The sequence below is a fragment of the Actinia tenebrosa genome, unplaced genomic scaffold (genome assembly GCF_029948245.1).
Source record: "Actinia tenebrosa isolate PJP-AT-01 unplaced genomic scaffold, QUT_ActTen_1.0 PGA_scaffold11__36_contigs__length_13525064, whole genome shotgun sequence".
In the NCBI taxonomy this organism is placed as follows: Eukaryota; Metazoa; Cnidaria; class Anthozoa; order Actiniaria; family Actiniidae; genus Actinia; species Actinia tenebrosa.
In genome coordinates, this window is record NW_028292571.1 from 10,272,392 (window position 1) to 10,295,237 (window position 22,846).

General features: G+C 35.4%; 2 protein-coding genes and 1 long non-coding RNA gene across 3 annotated transcripts; 2 read left to right on the forward strand and 1 right to left on the reverse strand.

Annotated features, from left to right (window-relative positions):
- Positions 1 to 1,046: 1,046 nt before the first annotated feature.
- On the reverse strand, positions 1,047 to 7,169 carry LOC116287402 (thrombospondin-1). Its single transcript, XM_031694074.2, has 6 exons — positions 7,121 to 7,169; positions 4,878 to 4,944; positions 3,835 to 4,134; positions 2,275 to 2,421; positions 1,666 to 1,863; positions 1,047 to 1,476 (listed from the first exon to the last, which is right to left on the reverse strand). The coding sequence occupies exons 2-6, from the start codon at positions 4,942 to 4,944 to the stop codon at positions 1,154 to 1,156; spliced, it is 1,035 nt and encodes a 344-aa protein (XP_031549934.2). The 5' UTR covers positions 7,121 to 7,169; the 3' UTR covers positions 1,047 to 1,153.
- A 1,640-nt stretch (positions 7,170 to 8,809) lies between these two features.
- On the forward strand, positions 8,810 to 12,113 carry LOC148912517 (uncharacterized). The gene is made up of 3 exons (XM_089027838.1): positions 8,810 to 8,990; positions 10,433 to 10,551; positions 11,523 to 12,113. Exons 1-3 carry the CDS (start codon positions 8,942 to 8,944, stop codon positions 11,763 to 11,765), a joined length of 411 nt encoding a protein of 136 aa, XP_088883964.1. The 5' UTR covers positions 8,810 to 8,941; the 3' UTR covers positions 11,766 to 12,113.
- Positions 12,114 to 12,856: 743 nt separating this feature from the next.
- On the forward strand, positions 12,857 to 15,913 carry LOC116287399 (uncharacterized). Its single transcript, XR_004196069.1, has 2 exons — positions 12,857 to 13,560; positions 15,242 to 15,913. It is a non-coding gene; the product is annotated as an uncharacterized LOC116287399 (long non-coding RNA).
- Positions 15,914 to 22,846: the final 6,933 nt, after the last annotated feature.

Sequence of the window (22,846 nt, forward strand, 5' to 3'; positions counted from 1 at the left end):
AACGATGATCTGTAGTAGGTTTCCTTGTGGTGTGCCAATTGATGGTTTTCACGGCGGCCATGTTGGAGGAACTTAACAAAAGAATTGTCAATGAATTCTTTTGTTATATCCTCCAACATGGCCGCCGTGTCTTTTGTTATTCAAATCTGTTGGGAATGGTTGAAAACTATCAATTGAATATTTTTTTCTTTTTGTCGAAGTTGCGTTTTCTGTAGCAGGATGTAGCATGAAGCAGATGTTGTTTGAGATCGGTGTCTATTAACCCCTTCCTTATTTTATACAGCATAACCAGGTCAGTTATTTCTCGTCTGTGTTCTAAAAGTTGAACATGAGAGTCTTTCGGGGTAGGACATGTCCTCAGGATATTTTAAGATAAACTTTGTTGCTCTACGTTGTACATCTTCGATCAGTTTGCGATGTTTTGTTTGGCTTGATTTTTTACATGACTTGAAACTCAAAACAGTCATGGCCCAAAAGGTTTTTAATACTGTGAAACCTGGGATAGTCGAGTCATAAAATGTCCTTTTTCCCCCCTCATTTTCTGCTATAAATTAAAATAAATAGCGCAAATAGAGGGTTTTCGCACCATTACGTGCCCATCCCATAATACTGCTTGGGCTTCCTGTGGTTAGATGGCAGAACGATAAAATTCCTTTGCTCTTGGTAATTGAATTCTTTCTCATGTAAAACGATTGTATTGTTACTGCCATTTAAGATGGCTGCCGTTACGTGGTGGTGCAAAACCTCTATAGTTACGATAGCGCAATAGACCGATCAATAGCCCACCTCCGAGATATACTTCGATTGTCACGCACAAAAGTTTCAATACGAGGCTACGTGCTGAATTAAATTAAATTTTTTTCCTGTCACGAATCACTGAGCATTATGCACGAAGCCTCGCATTGAATCCTTCGTGTGTGACAAGCGAAGCAAATCTCGAATGTGGGCTATAAGCACTGATATTGCAGCTGTCAATCAATACCTTTATGTTCCCAATAAGCCGCTTTTTTAATCTATCTTTTTATTCTTATAACGTTTTTCCAATATGTTTATAATATGTGTTTATTTGGTTGGTGTGATGTCTATTTAAGTACGCACATTAAATCGTTCTTACTTCAAGGCTGTCGAGAAGCCTCTTTCATTTACGTTATGATCACGACATTATAAAGTAGGACAAAATCCCTACAACAAGAGGGACAGCGATGAAAGCCTTAGAACCGATGATGGTAGCACCTCCACTTGGATGTGCCATCGGACCTTCTTTATTGCAAAGGTCCGTCTGGCAGCATTTCACAGCACACTCCTTGGTCTTCTCACATTCAAAAGCTGCTTCGTCACATTTGTCTTTTGTACTGCAGAAGCGAGCGTATGCTTCCCCATGTATGTGGACGAAGGCACAGGCATCGAACCTTGAGGAGCAGTTGCTGGTAGCAGTGCAATCTTTTCCGATACACTGGTAGCATTGGATAGAAGGACCTGCAGATAAACAATTAAAAGACTATGAATTTCCAGTTGAGGATAAACTGTGTAGCACTAGGAGTTCAAGAGTTTTGAGGGGAAATCTTTTGGCCATGATTTTAACACAGCAACTGCCTCGCTTATCTAGGTTGTCATGGCCCTTATTCAATCATAGTAGCTTTGCATTGGTTCCTAAGACTAACTAACCATTACTTGTAAGATAAGATAGACGTGGGCGACAAGGCTCGCTGTTGCAAGCTTTGGTTTCCTTGGCAACTCCTTCACAGTCTTTTCCATCGAATGATGGAGCAGGATTGGTACAGGAACGAGTTCTCTCTTTCGTTCCACCACCACAGGTTTTCGTACAGTCGGACCAGTGAGAGAAGTCACTCCAGCCACCATCAACTATGTACAGAGAGAATCACAAAAGAGTAAACGGTGGTACAATCTTAACTCTTTAGTATACGTGGTTACCTTGGGGATATCCTGGCGGTGATTTGAATTCTACTGCCAAGTTATCTCCATGGTAACCAAATTGATATAATTTATTAAATATGGCAGGTAAACCGTGAAGAAGACTATTTAACTTTTTTTTCCCGTCAGTTAAATCTTATTGCACGTCACCGAAAAAAAAAGTTACTAAAACGTATAGACGTCTACAAGGCTCACTGTTGCAAGCTTTTGTTTCCTTAGCGTCTCCTTCACATTCTTCCCCACCGTTTGCTGGAGCAGGGTGTTGGTGCAAGGAATATTTTTGAGTCTTCAGCACAATCAACAATCTTCAGGGATTATGATGGAGTTCATTGGTATACATACCAACACATTTATCCTTGTTTTCACACGGCTTAGTTATTTCTTTATCCACGTAAACCTCTTTGTTGTACTCCGGACACTTTGCACCATAGAGCTTCTTTAGAACGATTTCGTACTGCAAGCACACATCTCTGGAACATTCTGTCCAATCTGAACAATAAAACGGAATAAGCCAGTTACCGCTGCTTTTAAGACCACACTCAGTTTCCATAGGCTTATGTTCGTTTATAAAGCCTGATTTTCATTAGCTACGCATGCATAATCCCAAGCGCAAGCATAAGACTCCATACAAACAATGAGAAACGCAAGCACAAGCACAATCATCACAAAAAGTAAGTTATTTATCTATATTATCAATAGTCATTTTGGTTTCAAAGCAAAAAGTATCACTGATCCAACTTGCACATTCTTTACATTACAGTTGATGTTTGCAAATGATTTACTATTAAGTAAGGCTAAGCCTGTGCAGATGAGCGAGTTTTTAGTTATAAAACACAAACGAGAAAATGAACTGAGGTCTGCGTGCATAAGTTACGTGTAAGTTGATTATGAGTAAGTCTGTGAAATGTTAGATCCGACTTATTAAATATGGCCTTGGGAAATAATTTACAACGATTATATTTATTTATGGCGTTTGTTCGTTCACGGCTCCTTTCTTTTTTGTAGCAACTCGTTTCTTATTTGCCGCAACTCGTTTCTTATTTGCAGCAACCTTTCTTATTTGTAGCAACTCGTTGCTTGTTTGCAGCAACTCGTTTCTTATTTTTTGCAGCAAATTACTCGTTTGTTACTTACATCTACTTGTTTAGCATGCAGCAATTTCATTCGTTTTAACAGCAAAAACTTTTCTTTTTTGCAGCAACTCGCGAGTCCAAAATGCAGCAGCTACTTTGTTATCTGCATCAACAGCTTGCTGTATGTCCCTTAAGGTGCGACTACACAAAGCAATTTTATTTGCAACTTGTTATGCAACGCGACACAATTTGCATGGAACGTTGCATCATGTAACCTACAGCGCAATTTGAAAACGAAAAACGTTGCGAAACAAGTAAAAACAACAGTAACATTTGTTTCTTCTTTTGGAAACGATTGCGTCAAAGTGGCACCGTGTAAACCCTCCTGCACCTTGTGTCGCAAAAGTATTGCTAGAAAAGTTGCAAAAAATTGCTCCGTGCAATCAATCCTTTATGGACCACCTTATTTTGGAAATACAAAGCTCGCGCGAGTGCATTGTGCATATATAAAACACGCGTAGTTAACTTAACACGAGATAAGTGTTAGGAGAAACACGACGCGTAGCGGAGTGCTGCTTGGCACTTCTCGATTGTTCTGTCAATCCCCAAGTGTTTTATAACTGCACACAGCACAGCACAGCAAGCAAGTTTTTTTATTTCTTTTATAAAATAAAAAATACGATAACCGTTATTTTGGATAAGAATTACGCAACTGAAATAAGGTGCGAGCGCGTGCTTTGTGCTCTTATAAAGGAAGCGCTCTCAACCAATCATAACGCGAGATTCATAACAGTTATTTCATAAATAACGATGGCCAATAAGAACGCACCTTTTTTCACTCGATAGACAAAGTTCAACCATTTGCCACCGGTGCCGTACCCTTCGTCGTCTACTCTACAGTAATCATCACATCCTAGATCATCGTACGTTTCCATTGCATTCTTTGATCCCCAACATTCTTTCATATTCTGAACCCCAAAATAAGTGTAACCATGGTCTTCTGCTTTTTTACGGCACTGATCAAACATGAGTTTATAACCCGGATTTGAAGGATTATAATGAACTTTTCCCAAGAAGTGAGGCATGGTTCTCAAGTGGCCGTCCTTGAAGCAACCAAGAGCTTCCCATTCTTTAACAAAAGGGAAAAAAAGGCTACTGCGATTTTCGTTACTGCGAACTTAAGCTGCAGGCTTTTAAGTTTGCAATAAAGCATGTTTGAACGAATACCTACTGAATAGCGAGCTGTTAATATAAAAGTCGCAAATCTCTGTGGCGGATTTAGGGGGGGTTCATTGGGTGCAAATGAACCCCTCACCGGCTGGTACCTTGGATTTTTTATATTTTTTAAAAATAAATAAATAAAAGTATGGTACTAACTCATGAGATTTAATATGAAATAGGACTGGTGGATAGGTTATCCTTATCAGGAGCGCCCCTAGGCCAGTGATGTGCCTCATGGGAAAAATGATGATGCAAGAGAACGTTATTGTTGTGTCGAGATTTGCAAAAATGAACAAAAACAAAAATACTACATTCTCTCTTATGTTTACGTTTTGTTTAAAGCCTTCTAATGAGTCAGTATTTACCCAAACATTCTCAAACTCAAATTCAAATGTAATCAAGTTAATATTTCTACACTTGCTTCGAGTCCCTTCCTCAATTAAGGAAAGGCTAATGGGTTTAAATATCATCAGTTGGCACTTCCGGTATCAGGGCAGCCACATCGTAGAGCAGGAATGCTTCTGCATGACAAAATATTTCATTTTTCAAAGAATTTTTTTAAAATATTTCGGCTCAAACATGCCTGCAATTTATCTTTATAGAGACACCTGAAACAATCTCTAGAAAAATCAAATGTTAATTTTAACTTACCTGATGCTGCAAATACACCAGAATGGAAACATACCACGAGCAAGGCTAGTGCCTGAATGAGATGCATCTAAAAAAAGACGCCTTTTAAGTTAAAACAGATAATTAAATCTTACTGATCATTGGAAGGTATCATTTATTAATAATCGCTAGTGGTTATCAAACCTGTGACTCTCGTCCAAGATCGAATTAGATTTTGAAAGTAGATTTTTGTGGAGGGAGAAAAACCTGAGAACCCGTAGAAAAAACCCTTGATTATTATTATTATTATTATTATTATTATTATTATTATTATTATTATTATTATTATTATTATTATTATTATTATATTATAATATTATAATATTATAATCATCATCTTCATCATCATCATCATTATTATTATCTTTATTATCTTTATTTACAATTTGCTTCAATTTTGCTTAGACAATCCTTAGTTTACCGAGTCCAATCATTATTATTATTATTGCCGTTATTATTGTTGTTGCTATTGTTATGATGAAGATGATGTTGATGATGATGATGATATTATGATATAATAATAATATGATAATAATATGATAATAATAATAATAATATTAATCGAGGGTTTTTCAAAAAAAAAAAGAAAATCAAAAGAAAAGCCAATGGCGCAGTTATAAACTAAACCATTTCCCTGTAGCTGTAAATATCAGATGTATTTCGAACAGAAAAATACAGTGCAAGATAATGATAGAAAGCCATTCTTGAAATTAATGTTTGTGGCATGTGAATATCCTGGTTACATTATAATATATTATAATAATGTAAATTATAATATTATATATTTGATTAGCAAAGAAGCTCGAATCAGAATAGTTCCATGCTTGCAAAACTCGAAAACAACAGACTCTAGCGGAGTTAGAAAAGCAAATAATTTTCGTGCCAAGTTTTAAAAGCTAGAAACTTATAATAATGAGCTATAAGCGTGTAATTCAAAACTCACAGGAAAGAAAAATAATTACAGCAGCTGGGGGAAGCATGTTAAAATTAGACTGTGAAGTTGGAAGAAATTAAGTTCAAAAATCGTGAAGATATAAGTTTTAAAAAATGGAAATGTTGCGTTAAAATATTCGTTGGAGACTTTGTTGCATTCATAGAAAAGCTTTTCTTATAAAATTAACATTTCCTAACAGAGTACAAACACTAAAAGTGTGCAACACTTTGCACTGTTTAGTAGTAAATAGTGCTAATTAAACAATAGAAAACAGTAGGATTAGCAAAATTTAGCAGTATTTAGTGGTATTTACGTTACACACTTATAGTGTTTGTACTCTATAACATCTTTACGAGTAACTTATTTCATTCACAGTTCTACTGAATCTTAACCGTCAGTGCTCTTTCCAGCTATCGTAAATTATTGTTTTGTCCTATAAGCTTTAAAAAAAACAACATATTACACGATAAAAGCTCATTAGTTCAGTCATCCTTGCAAAAGAGGATGGAGGATCCAAAAAGGGACATTATAAGAGTAGAAGATAACATACAATTTTTCAGACTTTCTAATGGGTAAAAGCAAGCTGTAAGGACATAAACGCTCATGTTACGTTTTGTACTATGCATAAAGTTTGGTTTTGAAAGCAACAAGAAGAGAAGTCGTTTTAGCTCACCCCAAAAATAAGAATATATGAAATTAGGGAATGGACATTTCGGCGCTTTAAAGGGAAGAATCAAATGTAAATAATTGGGAACACGGGATCGAAAGCTTCTATTGCTTATCATTTATTAACCAAATTTGTAATATTTCTTTTGAACCACACTATTTAACAATGCCAAAATCATTGAGATCTGCTGGCCTTTATACTTTTTCTGTGAAGTCAGTATGCAGTACCAAATATACGAATCAAGTGGTATAACATTTCAACTCCGTCGGATCTCGGCTGTGATCCATGGACTCGCTTCCACATGTGAGTAGAATTTGTTAGGTCTCTCTGCTTTGAATGCGATAATATTTTTCCACCGGGTATTTCATTTTTCATTACTCTGCAAAACCTACTCGTTAAATATTTTAAATCGATCGGAGAGTTAGCCATGTCTTAACTTACATCGGCCAAGAGGTCGTTCTATAGTGCGATCTGCGAGTCATGCTCTGACTTAAATCAACCCAGAGATTGTTTCAGGGTTCGATCTAAGAGTTAGCCAGGCCCTTACCATAGATTAACCCAACGATAGCTTCAAGGTTCAATATAGCTAAATGTATTCACAAGTGTTTATTAAGAATCACTTACCTTGTACCGATACAAGAAAGAATAAAGGAAAATTAATTTACAAACGCGCTTAATAATATAAGCAATCGTCATCAAAGCATATGCTTAAAATAATGTCTGCTTGCATAATTGAACATATCTGATCATTCCCTATCGCCCAACATTAAAATTGAATCCTGCCAAAATCCCATTTTCTGGCTTACTTTGGTTATAAACATTTTTAATATCTTGGATATTTGTATAGAAATAATTTCTTTAAAAAATAGTACCCTTCCCATTCTATACCACGTGTCGCTCTACTGAATACCACTTCTTTGTTTCTGAGTATTTGAGTTTCAGAGAATGGAGATTACTATAGAGCAGCAAAGCGTCCGTTGGAATGCAAGTCTAGCTGCGGCATTATTTATGTGTCGAGAAGACACTTGCAAAAAGCGCATTGCGCATGCTCGCAAGGTCGGCAGGAAATTCCTTAGAAACGTCGTGTTTAGAAATGAACTTATAGATCTACCGCCATTTGGCAAATCTTTATAGTTGAGACCGTTTTTTCCTTTTCTTTTTTTTTTTTTTTTTTTTTTTTTTTTTTTTTTTTTTGAACACAACACTTTATTTAGTCGTTTCTAGTTCTTTTCCTGGTCAAAAAATACGAGAGACATTCGCATATGATACAAACGTCGGTAAATCTCCAATGGTTGTATTTGGTAGCAAGACACGCATCTACTAATTTCCAGCCAAAATGCCGAGCATATGCAGTGCGTTTTTCATCATTGTTTGTTTTAAAAGAAGTATTCCGCTACGCGTCGTGCTTTTTCTTTTGTTTCTGCCATTTTTTTTCGCGTGCTTTTAAAACAGAGTGTAGATTTTAAACACTTGACTTTTTACATATTTTGGAGTATTAAATAGCCAAAATATTGGCACTTGCAACTAGTAAAAGATTAAATATTGTATTCGTTATTAATAGACCAAATCTCTCTCACAATCAATATTAATTGAATCAACATTAATAGATATATCCTACTAATTCCTGTTGGTGTAATGTTTTGCATTTCCGATCAACCACGTTTTATTCTATTGTGAATGATATTTTTTGCTTGTGTTTTCGTATGCGCAACCGTTAAACGAAGAACTTATACTCTAGGAAGTGACTCCTGGTCTGAACTGGGAAAAATAATATGTACTTATTGACTGAGTGGGAGGGCCGTACGGGAAAATATTTGGCTCGAGGTCATGTCGTACGGACCGAGCGCAGCGAGGTCCGTACAAATGACCGAGAGCCAAATATTTTCCCGTACGGCCCGACCTAACTCAGTCAATAAGCATTTTATCATATGACCCTCACGAAAATAAAAATAATTAAGAAAAAGAAAGCGCGCGGATTCGAGCAGGGCCGGACGGGTTTTTCCGGCCCGCTTACGTCAACCCGTCCGGCCCCCATCACGTGACTTTTTCCAATGGTTTTATTAGAGCGCGCGAGCAGGGCCGTACGGGTCATATGATAATTTGAAATAGGCCCATATTCCATCAATCTGGATCCGTTCAGACGTTCCATTCCGGATGAGTCAACAACTTCTTTGAGGCAGCTAATTAGCATATAAATTTTGAAATAATGTCGTATTTTTTCCTTTATTTTTAATTTTTTGCAATTTGATTGGTAGATGAAAACCCAAACAACATTTTAGATATTTATTATTCGTCTTGACCTTTGCTTTTAGACTCGTTTGCCACCTCATAGAGCTTTATCTGAAATAGGCTGGTCGACTTATCGAATTCCCTCATCTCCTGGAAATCTTTTCAAGCTATTGATACATAGCAAAACAATATTTGCCAAAAGTTTTGAAGTTTACTATGAGAGGGTTGATACTAACCTTCTTAGTTGGAGCTCTACTAAATACAGGTAAAAACGAGGTGTAATTTGCACGAGGCAAAATGCCATTCACGTTGCAAGTACGTTTTCGAAACTAAAAGACAAATATACATATTCTAATTGTTGACGAAACTGTATGGGTGTGACTCAGAATGATATTTGACTCATAATCTTAGGCACTGATTTGAAAACTCTCTTGCCAGGTCAGCCACAAAAAAAAAAAAAAAAAATCCAAATGTATTATAATTTGTTGTACATCTTAAAGCTTTATAGGACGTTATTACTGCCTTATCACGTTTCATTTGGTTATTTCAATCACTTTAAATAAATACTGGTAATCAAATAAGATTGTTTTTTGAAATAGTTGTACAATTACGACGTTTATAATTATGCCATAAAAGACAAAGACAAGACATTCGAATATCGTAAAGAGGCTGTGAATATACACACTTTTTCGCATTACGTCGACCAACACGTGAACTAATCTACTTGAAACAAGTAAAGAGTACTTAAGACTCGAATAATACAACATTGTTATAAGTTTTTGTCTTAAAAACATAGCGTATTAACTTTGCCTCCCATTAACATTCAAACTTAGCGTCTACGGCTGCAGCTCTACTCAACTGTTACAATTTCATGTCTAGAAAATTCGCTCAAAAATATAAATAAGTTCTTGTTGTGTGAAAAAAAGCTCAATTAATAATATAAAATATCAGATTTCGTATCGACAATAAAGCACTCCGATTGCATTTTGTTTTGTGAGCACCAAAGCTTGTCTCTAATACTTATGTATCAATGTCTGCAGTCTACTCATTAGCATGTTATTTGCATAAAGTATATTTGAAACCAAAACCAGCTGTGACTAACACTCACACAAAGAAAGGAATATTACATTTACCAGTGACTGGAATTTTTAAACCAATAATATTAGTATAGTTTTGAAGTTATATAACTCTTAAAATTGTTGATTTGCCCCAAAAATGCATGATATGGTTGGATAAGTGTTAGACAGTTGACAAGCTTGTTTATGAAGTAAATTTTTAAAAATATTTTTTCAACGACGTGCGACGAGATAAATTAAGACGATTGCGCATGCTCAATGAACTTACTGAGAGGACGATGATGGTATACCATGTAGCCTCTTGTTCAAAGTTTTACATCTGTTTTATAGACCACTTGCATTGGATTCCTAGAGGAATAGTTCTGGGGGACAATCACAATCCTTTGATTTGTCCCCAAGGACAATTCCTCTAGGGACTCAGTGCAAGGGGTCTGTAGCGTTTCTTGCACGCTATTTAAGTTTTCCTCCTTTTCCTCCTTTTCCTTCTTCTTCTCCTTCTTCTTCTTCTTCTTCTTCTTCTTCTTCTTCTTCTTCTTCTTCTTCTTCTTCTTCTTCTTCCTTCTTGGATGTTTGAAAATAACCGCCCAAAATTTTAGTATTTATTTCTTATATTTTTGTGTGTTATTCTTAGCATTAGCAATACAATGCAAGCTCTGCTGGCCACCGCTTAACGAAGACGATTGTGCAGAAAACGAGGCAAACATTGACTGTCGACCTTGGAAGGACATGGGCTATGACTCTTGTATCGAGGTATGAAACTGAATACTTTGTAAAGCATCATGCAAGAAAAACGTGTTCTCTATATAGACCCCTTGCCGCACTGCAAATGTAACTCAATTCGGAGGACATAGCAACAGTAGGTTCTAATTCTCAGGAGATTGAAATTATTTTGTTTTGTCCTCCAAATTGAGCTGCTTTGACGTCACATACAATGGGTCTATTCTTGGGACGAATTTTACATCATGGACGCCATGTTGGTTGACGATAACGAAGCCTCGTTATCTTCTCTTGTTAGGGATCAACCAACATGGCGGCTGTTGCATTGTTAGTTATATCTCAAGGGATTTTGAATCATGTGATTGCATATCAAGAATAGCACAAAACCTGTGTTTAGTCCTCATGCAAGCCATGTTGACTTCATTAGAGCTTTTGCGCCATCACGTGCGCACGCCCATATTGCGGGTATTCGCCTGCATGTTATTAGATGGCAGAACAATAAATTCCCTTTGCTCTCGGGAATTGAATTCTTTCTCATGTAAAACGATTGTATTGTTCCTGCCATCCAAAATGGCTGCCCTCACGTGATGGTGCCAAACCTCTATACACATCTATAGAGCCCTAGAGCCTTAGCCATGGATACATATCCGGGATTACCTTTTTGAAAAGTTAATCTATCTACATACAAGTATAAGTATTCATTGTAGCCATGTTGTAACTTTATTTATTGATACATTACTATCATCACCATTATATTCATACTACTAAAACTCATTCCAACGCTATAATTATTCTCGTCATAACAGCATATTTTCGCCAATATCAATACCACAATCACCATTATAATCACTATCATCTCAATCAGCATCATAATCATCATTATCACCATCACAATCATTGTCATTATCATCAAAATCATCATCATCATCAGTGTCACCAAAACACAGTATTTTAAGGTCAAACGAGATACAGCCCGTGTGAAAGGATGCATTTTTAACTTCAAGGTAAACTATCATGGTAACAAATCAATAGCTCGGACGTGCTACCCTGGGTACAAGTGTGATGGAGCAAAGGAATGGTGCCGCCGATACGGACCGTGCACTGTTAAATGCTGCAAATACAACTTGTGTAATGATGGACAAGACGAGGAATTGGAGGAAGAGACTGGGGGAGCTATTGCCAACGGTGTTTCATTATATCTTTTTTTACAATCAACGATGATGGCTTTGATATTCTTAAGGTTCTAGCCTGGAAAAGAAAAATAAGATCTTAATAAGATATTGCAACAACTGCTTGGTTTCAAATGACGTCATTTCCTGTCTCATGTGTAATGTTCATCAGCTGAGTCGCAAGTTTTCAACTAAATGACAGCAACGGTAGTCAGAGTGTGAACACCATTTGTTAAAATTTGTAAGCAACAAAACGCTCGAACAATGCCGAGTAATATTATATATATCCGAACAATTATTTCCATTTTTTACTTGTTTTGATTTTTGTTTCTACGAGAATGATTTGGAACGTAAGCAAGATAATACAGTTATCGGCAGATGAAGTTACTCTACTTGTTTGTCGAATAAAACGTTTTTTTTCTTAAATGCTGAAGTACTGTTATTCGTTTGCCTTCAAGTAAAATAAAATAAGTTTTTTATAAGATTTGATACTGAGGTGCTGTCAATTAAGACTAAAATCTGCATGATTCATGAGTATTTTCTCAACATATAGCCAAAAACGACAAGAGCAGTCCCAAAATAGTCTGATGTGTTTCGTAGTACGTCAAAAAGAAAATGGATAATGAAAATATATTGAAAGTTTTGAAGATGGAGAAAACAACCCTCGAATTAAGGGAAGATCAACAAACTCTACTCACATTTGAGTCTAAGAATCAAACTCGAGTCTCAAGAGGTGAGAATAGAATTACGCCGATTTCTAAAAAAGCTTGACAACAAAATTGTTGCATGCTGCATCTTGCATCTTGCATCTTGCATCTTGCATCTTGCATCTTGCATCTTGCATCTTGCATCTTGCATCTTGCATCTTGCATCTTGCATCTTGCATCTTGCATCTTGCATCTTGCATCTTGCATCTTGCATCTTGCATCTTGCATCTTGCATCTTGCATCTTGCATCTTGCATCTTGCATCTTGCATCTTGCATCTTGCATCTTGCATCTTGCATCTTGCATCTTGCATCTTGCATCTTGCATCTTGCATCTTGCATCTTGCATCTTGCATCTTGCATCTTGCTTACTAAGCTTGGAATGTATTATATGCATATGTAAATAATGTCAAAAAACAAAAAAAACAAAAACAAAAAAAAACAAACAAACGGGAAAACGGGATGACAAATGTAGGGAAATTCCATATCGTTATGACCTTTTTGCTGATGGCATTCACCGTTGCTCAAAGTGCACTTCTGGCTTGGTATGCGCGCAGCAAAACCTTTACAAACGTTTTTTGAAATAACTGTATCAATACTGCCAATGCCCAAGCTTTGAGTCTAGAAAACCGTCTGAGACCCCAACAAGAAAAAATAATAAATTTCAGACTCTTAGCTTTCCATCCACAAAAATATTCCTGAAAACTTTTTAACCGATTTTTTAAATACAATTAGTGTTAGAGCTGAATTACTATATCCTTTTTGTAGAAATCTATACAATGTAAAAAGATCATCCACCCCCTAGGGGTTTAGCATAGAGCTATCGATGAATCTGATTGGCTCTCGTTACCAAGATACCAGTTTTTCCTAAATGCCTTGATAACAAAAGTCGCGTGTTCGATCCTTTGTTGAAGCAGCGCTCAAAACGTGTTGTATTTTTCACTGAACATGCTTCGTTGAGCACATACTTCGATTGATTCCGAAGACAATCTTAACGTCAAAATACATTATCTACACAAGACTAATATTTGCTCAAATTTAAAAGATTACAAGACGATTTTGTTCTAATTCAAGATACGAAGAAGTTCTGCAGTTTGTACGTCGGCCATGGTGGATTCAAGAGTCCTTTTTTGCTTTTTACTTTGCTTGTTTTCTTCTATTCATTCAGGTAAGTTTTTTCTATTTTTAAAACCATGTGCTTTTAACCTTCTTAAGAAAAACAGAAATATTTCTTAAAACTTTACCAAAAGCTACAATATCTAACTCAGTGTTTAAAAGTTGTGTAACAGCAGGGCCGTAGCCACTATGAGGCAGGCAAGATAGTTGCCTCGGTAAATTGTCTCAAATGCCACCTCAATATCTTATAAGATCGCATTTCTAAAGGGTCTCAATTGCAAAGTTCTTTGACCCGGTGCATGTCATGGCCCGAACCCTCCTATAGTTGATCCCCGCGTTTCTGTCGCTCTTTTGCCTCGGTAAACATGTTGGTCTGTCGACGGTCCGGAATAACAGATGAGTTTGATAGTGAGCGTTTCTTTTTTAAAAGGAACTTTACTACAGATGATCTTAGAATAAAACTTTCATTCATAAATAAAATGTCTAGGATTCAACATCATTATTTTGAACCACCGCCGAGAAACGACAAAAATTGCCGAGATTTCATCAGTAGTTTGAGATATTATTCAGCACATATTCTCTTTTTTTTATTTAATGACATAATGTTAACTTCCATAAATACGCAAACAACTACTAGCTTTGATGATAAGGAAAAAAAGGAAAAATAACTTAGTCAGTAATATAAGCAATTTTGTCATAATTTTAACGTGAAAAAACTAGCCGCGCCATTACGCAAAAAAATATTATTCGGCTTTTTGTTTCTTAGAATACAGATGACTACTATTCTTAAATATGGCCTTGGATGCTGACATACACTATTCATCATTTGCTGTTGTTTTTGAGAATGAAAATAATTGATGTATTTTTCTAAAACTTCTTATTGAAAATGAAAGGCTGTAAGTTCTGTTACTGATTTAGTTTATGCCGCCGAACTCTGTTTGAAAATAAAAACTTGTAGTTGCATAACAATCAAATGAAAATAAGCTTTCATTATATTATAAAATGGCGATGAACATTCATAAATATTCATTTTATCATTTTACCAATTGGATGCAAATTTATTGTTGTCATGAGGATTTTAAAAGTTTGAATTTACAAGTGATATTTTCTCATGTTTTCCTTTTTCTTTCAATATTTATTTTCTTCTCTTTTTTTTAATTTAAAAATTATTTTTGATTTGTTATCAAATTCTTTTCATACTTGCTTCCTTGCTTCCTTGCTTCCTTGCTTCCTTGCTTCCTTGCTTCCTTGCTTCCTTGCTTCCTTGCTTCCTTGCTTCCTTGCTTCCTTGCTTCCTTGCTTCCTTGCTTCCTTGCTTCCTTGCTTCCTTGCTTCCTTGCTTCCTTGCTTCCTTGCTTCCTTGCTTCCTTGCTTCCTTGCTTCCTTGCTTCCTTGGTTCCTTGCTTCCTTGCTTCCTTGGTTCCTTGCTTCCTTGGTTCCTTGGTTCCTTGGTTCCTTGGTTCCTTGCTTCCTTGCTTCCTTGCTTCCTTGCTTCCTTGCTTCCTTGCTTCCTTGCTTCCTTGCTTCCTTGCTTCCTTGCTTCCTTGCTTCCTTGCTTCCTTGCTTCCTTGCTTCCTTGCTTCCTTGCTTCCTTCTTCATGCATCATTATTTCTCTCTATTTTCCTCAAGTCTTCCAAAGAAAACAAACTAATAAAGATTCATAGCTTTATGGCTCCACAGGTTGTTCATGTTGTATAATAATATACACTTTTATATTTCATTCACTTTTTAGTGTCTTCGATCAAATGTTACCACTGCTTTCCCCCAATGGACCAAGAACTTTGCAAACGCCAGAACAAAATGATTGATTGTCATGATTACAAACCCCTTGGGTATGACTCTTGCATTAAAGTCGACTACAACGGCAACCATACAGTTGCAAAGACATGTTACCAAGGATTCTTGTGTGAAGGAGCTAAAAATTGGTGCAGGCTTTATGGCCCCTGTACTGTTTCTTGTTGTACAAATAATATTTGTAACGCAAGTGACGTCACGCACTTTCCTGCCAAGATGGTCATGCTTTTGATTCTTGTATACATGGCATTGTAAAAAAGAGAATAAGTAAGAGAGAAAGAAAGAGAGAATGAAGAAAAGAGGGAGGTGTAAGCATTTAATACTTCTTTAATAAAATCGATATAGAAAACTTCATCTGGATATAGACCTTTTGCAGTAAGTCAGAATGCAGCTTAATTTGGAGGACATAAGAAAAGGTTTCCAATTCTCATGAGATTAAAATGGAGCTGCTCTGACGTCGCATGCAAGAGGTCTTTAGAAGAAAAACTAACTTAAAAAAAACACTCATAAGAATATATTGAAGTGTAAATTTGACAAACTCTGTAATATACTTGCCTTTTTTACATGAGAGTTTTGACAAAATTATGATCTTTATCTGCACAAACCAAAAGCTAGTTGTTTTCTTTTCTTTTAGCATTTCATCTAAGCATAGTTAACTTTGATTTAAGCAAGAAGTAATTTTATAAACTGTCTACAATAGTTTTTACTTATGGAAAAGTATGGAAAAAAATAAAGCAAAAAATGGAAGAAAGGAATGAAGGGAGAAAGAAAAAACAACATGTATTATGCAATACGTATGATTTTGTATATTTTAAAAATAGCTTTCACAGTTTTTTTCTTTGGCAAACCGCGTTATATTAGCTCTAATATTGAAGCGAAGCAAAGCAAATCATTTCATTTTTGTTTAAGAAAATACCTGTAAAATAGTTTAAATTACCTAACAAATATGATCTGTTTTATACTCTTTTCTTATCAAGCTATTTTCTTTAACTAGAATAAATTAAAATATTTACCATTGTATTAAATATTCCTTTGTTAGTACAGTTCTCTGATTGGTTGATTTTCAAAAGTGGTACTTAGAAGTTATAATAAGCATTCTACGGATTCCGTGATTAGAGAAATATTTGCGGAGCGTCATTTTTCTTGAAAGCTAATTTAGTAAATAAGAACTTGATCGTAACATCTAAAACCGGAAAAAAACTTATCAAACTTTCAAGAACTGGAAAGATCGTCGTCGTACAAGAGTAGAGTTTGACGCTAAAAAAATTAAGGTGGTTTTGGATTCTTCGTTGAAGTGTTTCGAATATGAAGTACTTGGTTGGATTTCTCGTGATATGTTGTTTCGTCCATACAGGTAACCTTAAATATCGATAAATTATTAATCATATAGTAAATATATCTAAGGCATAGCTATCATGGCTATATCTTTGATATACTGCAATCTTATTTTGATAACTGTTCTTTACAAACGGCTCTAACATGACCTCGAAATCAATATATGCAAGACCCCGTGTGGATAGATATGGCGCGCTAAATCTACTCTCATTTTGAATCAAAAAGATCGCTAGAGTATGCAGAAAAACGGATACAAAGTTTTGGTATTTATTACAGTATGCCTTACCAAAGTTTGTAAATACTGAAGCTTCCTAAAGTTCATTTAGATGTTATAATAGCTATGGATATAAGGTCTTCTGATTTATAAGTTTGAATGCTTTTTTGCTGTCTTCTGATAATGTTTATTAGCAGCCATGTGATCGAATCTTCGGATTAGAATGACAGCAAAAAGTCCGCAAGATTCCAACGTGCAACTTAATATAAAACGTTGGAATTTACAAAACATCGAAAAACACGTACAACTTGTTCGCTTGGTAAAACATTAACCATGCTAATGTTTCATTAAAAATATATATATTTGTCTAGCCATGTTCACTTAATAAACTATTAATTTTTGACTAAGATTTTGAAAACAATGATTTGAATTTTGGTAGACTTGTATGCAAAGTGTATATAAAGATATCGGATTTCTTTTTTCTTTTTGTAAATCGGCTTACAAACTTTACACTAAATACAACTGTTAATAGTTCGTTTATGCAAATGAACATCAACGAATTCACACAAGAATGCTTTTCATCATGAGTCATTCATCCATGAATCATACACAGAAAATACACTTTGAATATAATGTTTTACTTTGTCCTTATTTATAAATAAATTAAATATATATATATATATATATATTAATTTTTTTTTTTTTTTTTTTTTGAAAACGAATCAATATTTGTTTAATAAAGAAAAAAAACAAACTTTTATAAGCAATATGTGGAGCTTGGAAATACTTTTCATCTTTGGAACTGTTAAATGCTTTGCCTTTCCGCATATATCATAAACAAAATTAGCAGCTCTGAATATGACAATACAACAAACTAAATCACAAAGCACATATGAGTTTACAGTTTATTTGTTTTTGTCATGAAAATAAACTAAGTCAATGCAATAACAAAAAATCGAAATAAGACAAGGATGCTTGTAACGAAGCCAATGGCTTATTCTAGTACAAGAAACCTTTACTATGTTACAAATTTTCTTTCTTTTCATTGATAGCATATTTGCATGATATTTTAAATTGTATTATATAGCTAGTAAAATAATGTTACAATGATGTACAGAATTATAGAGTAACCAATGGTTATAAATGATAACTAAATAACTATTAATATATCTGAAATTTAAAGAAATACGAAGGTTTTTTAACATAAAAAAATAATCGGAAAAACACTTTTTTTGGAGTAAATATTCATTAGCAAGGAAGAAATAGATAGATATTGATAAATAGTGAGATAATGGTTTTTCTTTATTGGTTTTTCTTTAACTTTTTAACTCCGACCAGTTACACTCATTAGAACATGTTTTTTTTTGTTTGCAAAAGTTATAAAGAGAATTATAAAATAACTGTGCGTGCCTTTTGAAACTTATTGGTTGGAGCGCATGCTTGAGATCAATGGAGCTTTAATTTACTTTTAAACTCTACACTCTCTATGGTAGTTTGCAGGATTCCTTTCTTTAAATCGCTCCATCTGTTCTGAAATTGTGACGTAAAAATGAATTCACTGCAAAATTGAGGTGTTCTAAAGCTTGCCATCAGCGAAAAATCACAGCATGCCCGCCATTGCAATAAAAATACAGAACTCACTAACTACTGTTTCACTGTTTCGAAAGCTCATTAAAAAGAAGTTCGTTCTTGTTTTTGTATTTTTATTTTCTACTTTTTATCATTTATTTTTTTATTTTTTTATTTGGTGGAGGACACATCAGTTTTGCTAAACTTTTTCGATTCTGATGGACAGACATTTTTTATTAATATCAGCAGGCTATACGAACATTATTATTACGACATTATGTGTTTAGCTTTCAGTATCACATGTCACCACTGCTGGCCACCCATGGAAGAAGAACAATGCAAAAGAAGCACCAATCGTATTGACTGCAGGCCGTACAAGAGCTTGGGCTACGATCGATGTATTGAGATTCGTTTCCGCGGTAACCACACTCTCTCCCGGACCTGTTACCAGTCCCATATGTGTGACGGTGCAAGGGAATGGTGTCGACGCTATGGGCCATGTACTGTCCGGTGTTGTGACTACAACATGTGCAATCCTGCTTCGACATTCAAGTATCTCTCCATCAGTCAACTACTGGCGCCTTTAGTAGCCCTGTTCTGGATTTTCCTTTAACTTTACATTAAAATGCCGATTTGATTAGACCCACCTCCCACCTAAACATAATCCTCCTTTCCCTACTCCTTCCATCCCTTCTCTCACCCAAAAGTCAATAAGAAGAAAACCCGATCACAGTGTAAGAACATATAACAATACTGTATTTTAGTTGTTATAAATCTCGCTTTCTGATTGGTTGGAGCGCGTGCTTTATGAAACTAATTGGTTGGAGCGCATGTTCTATGAAAGCAAACAGCACACGCGCGCTCCATGCGCGCACACTTTCACTGGCGTCATTCTTATGTGAAATAACTGTTATTGTAATGTGTATTTTAGAGAAATAAAAAACTTACTTGTTGTGCTGTGTGGAGTTATAAATCACTTGAGGATTGGCAGAACACGAGAGAAGTGTCGAGAAGCACTCCGCTCTCCTTCGCTATAACTGCACACAGCACGCGCGCGCGTTTTTGATTTCTTCGATAAAAGCGATTCCAAGGTCGAGAAAAAACTGGGTCGAGTTGACACTGCAGTGCATCGTGAGACTGTTTCAGGGAACAAATTAGACGCATTCTTGGAACTATAATATGACTGCTCAAATATTCCCACAATGAACTGCAAAGCCCACTTGAGCCAGTTTTGTCTTTTTCTTCTTTTTTAATTTTTCTTTTTGTAATCTCGAAATGGATAAAAGCTGTGACTTTAAAAAAAAAAAAATTTCAAAGGGGTAGTCCCCAACCTCAACAAGAATTACTTGGATTGTCTAAGCTCGTTAACAAACAACATAACATTTTATTTCTTCATATTTGTAAATATAATAACAGTAACAACAAGGCCTAAATTTGAGAGTACAGATATTTTTGTTTTTTGTTAACTTAAAAGAACATCAAGTAAAGAAATATGAGTAGCAAATAATTTAAGATTAAGGGGGGTGTTTTAAATCAATCTTTATCCAGTCCCGGGAATCCGAATAAAGAAAGTCCGGGACTGGACTAGATTGATGTGAAATCGTGACCAACGCACCAAGTGTGAACGGTTTCAAGGGCGGATCCAGGGTTCTTTTTGAAGGGGGGTCTCAGGGGTAAATTTTGTGGGCAAAGGAATCCCAGTCGCATTTTTACCACAAGAAGCTCATTTGACCTCAGGAATGACAGGGGGGTCGCGACCCCCCCGACCCTCCCCCTGGATCCGCCCTTGGGTTTAAAGCGAATCCCGATCGGTCCTAGATCAATCTAAACAAGACCACATCGACAGGTGGTCTCACCTCAATTTAAAGTAGCTAGTATGTAAGTGTGAAGGTTAATCGTGCTAGCTGGTCAGGATTAAATAATTTAAATACGCACGTGAATGCTAACTACGCACGTGTGTTTCTTAAGCGCGCGACTCTTAAATTGCCCTATTTTAAAAGAGTGTAACTAATATACGACGTACGCAAAGGGATGCACCATTAGATAATCGAGGAGGAATGGGGTTTGCAAGAAGTTATGCTGCACGATATATTTTTTTAGAAAAAAATGGATGCATTGTTTTTGTGTTGGCTTGATAGTTCTTTTCTCAAAGGAGAGGTTGTGCGATATTTTCTCTCTCGTAGATGTGGTGCTCGCTCTACATTTCTGGGGATTTACGCAAGTCCCCAACCTCCCAAAAATCTAATTGTCCAAAGTCAAAGGTAAAATATTGAAGAAAACACACAATTAAACAATCTTATTGTGACGTGTCTATTTTGTATATGTAGACATGCGTATACAGTCAATTCAAAAAACGTTGTCGTCGACCGGCTCAAGCCTACGCGACTGGACCGAAAGAAATATGGGTAAAAATCACTAAAGCGGTTAAATATTCGTTCTGAATTAATTGTTCCTGCTAGTAATAAGATAATAATGGCGAGAAACAATTCATCAAATGCATGTCTTTGGGGTTAGAGGGAAAGAAAAACAAAGTAGTTATGATTCAGTTCACAATTCCGAAAATATGAAGGCATTAAAAAAACGTCTCCTTCAACACTTCCCGCTCGCCTACGAAGGTTCGTGCTGTAAACCAGGCATAACTAGTCAGATAAAATTATGCAGTCAACTCGGCTTCAATGACTACTACCCAGAGTTCCTTTCGGTCCTGTCGCGTAGGCTTGAGTTGTTCGACGACAACATTTTTTGAATTGACTGTATATAGAACCCTCCATCGAGAATAGACACAAATAGACACTAATCAGTCAATGACATCTATTGTGTATATATAGAGGCTTTGCACCATCACGTGATGGTAGCCATGACAGGGGGCAGGAACATTAGAGTATCTTCCCCCTGGGAAATTGAATCCTTTCTAATGTATACTTACTTCTTTCCATGTGGGATGCGTCATGAAAACTAAAAAGGAAGTGCGTAATAATAAAATAGACGACTTTTTTAAGTGTTTTTTTTTTTTTTTTTTTTTTTTTTTTTTGATTAATCAAAAAGTAAAAATCCCAATATCAAGTTTCCATAGAGAGCAGTCATTATACCCGTGAAACAAATAAAATTAAAAGTATAATTTTATTGTTTTTATATATCGACAAATATCAAATATCACTCGACCAGAATATTATCAAATATGGTTGAATTCGTTCTTGAAATTCATTTTAGGGCAAGTCAATTTAATTGATCAGCAGCCCTGTCAATCGAATTAAGATAATAACAAAGCAATTTCAAAAAGGTTAATATGCTTTTTGTTCTTTCCATATTTATTTGTCTTATCGTGGATTAACGTTAAAAAAGGGAGTAATACTCTAGGGAATGACACGTGCTCTGTTATAGAAAAAACAATGAGTCAACACTAATTATGTATGACCGATTGCTATGATCCATAATGACGTTGTTTTACAAATACTTTGTTGAGGATAAACCAAATTCAAAACTCGTACCGATGTGAGGCTTAAGTTGTGAACAAAGGAATCTGGCGTGATTCGTGACTTTTGAATCACGCCAGATTACTTTGAGTCACGCCAGATCCCTTTGTTCACAACTTAAGCCTCACATCTAAGCCATCATGTCTATTAAAAGAGCTTGTCACCGCGAGAGTAATCTTCTAATGTCGACATTCAGATTTTAAAATTTTCCATTTTTCCAATTCATTCTCGCTTTCCTCTTTTTTCCATTGTCAAAAGACAATAAACTATAAGTACTTGTTTTACTCGTCTTTAATTTTGCAAATATTTAAAAACATGTATCACTGTAGAGTAATCGCCGTCTAGTGGTCGATTTTATTTTGAACAATTTTTTTTTGAACAATTAAAGTGTACAGGTGATCAGCACAAATGAACAACTATCGTTTATATTTTATTGATTTTATACCTATTTAATGACTCTTTTTTTTTTCACTTAATGATATACAGTCAATGTCATTAACGTTGTCCACCGAAAAAAGACATTTACACATTTAGACTAAAAGATATATCACATGTTTCATTATGTATTCTTTGCCTCGTGTGCGTCAGCCTGAACTTTGAATGTAAAATTCAACTTGCGAATCGAAAATACAGAATGCCCTGCCAATTTGATGAGGATTTAAGAAGGAGAATGGTATTCCAGTGTTTGTTTTATGCCAGAACGTTCGAGGAAACACGTGATATTCATTTTGGTCTAAATGTCTAAAATGTCTTTTTTCGGTTGACAACGTTAATGACATTGACTGTATATATTTTCATTTTCCATTTTAATAGTAAGGAAATATTATATTGTAAATAGATATAGATATTGTATTTTGTAATGCGCACTCGATTATATATTGGCATGTTAGACAGCGCAATATTAAGTAAATAAAATTAATTATTATTATCATTATTATTATCATTATCATTA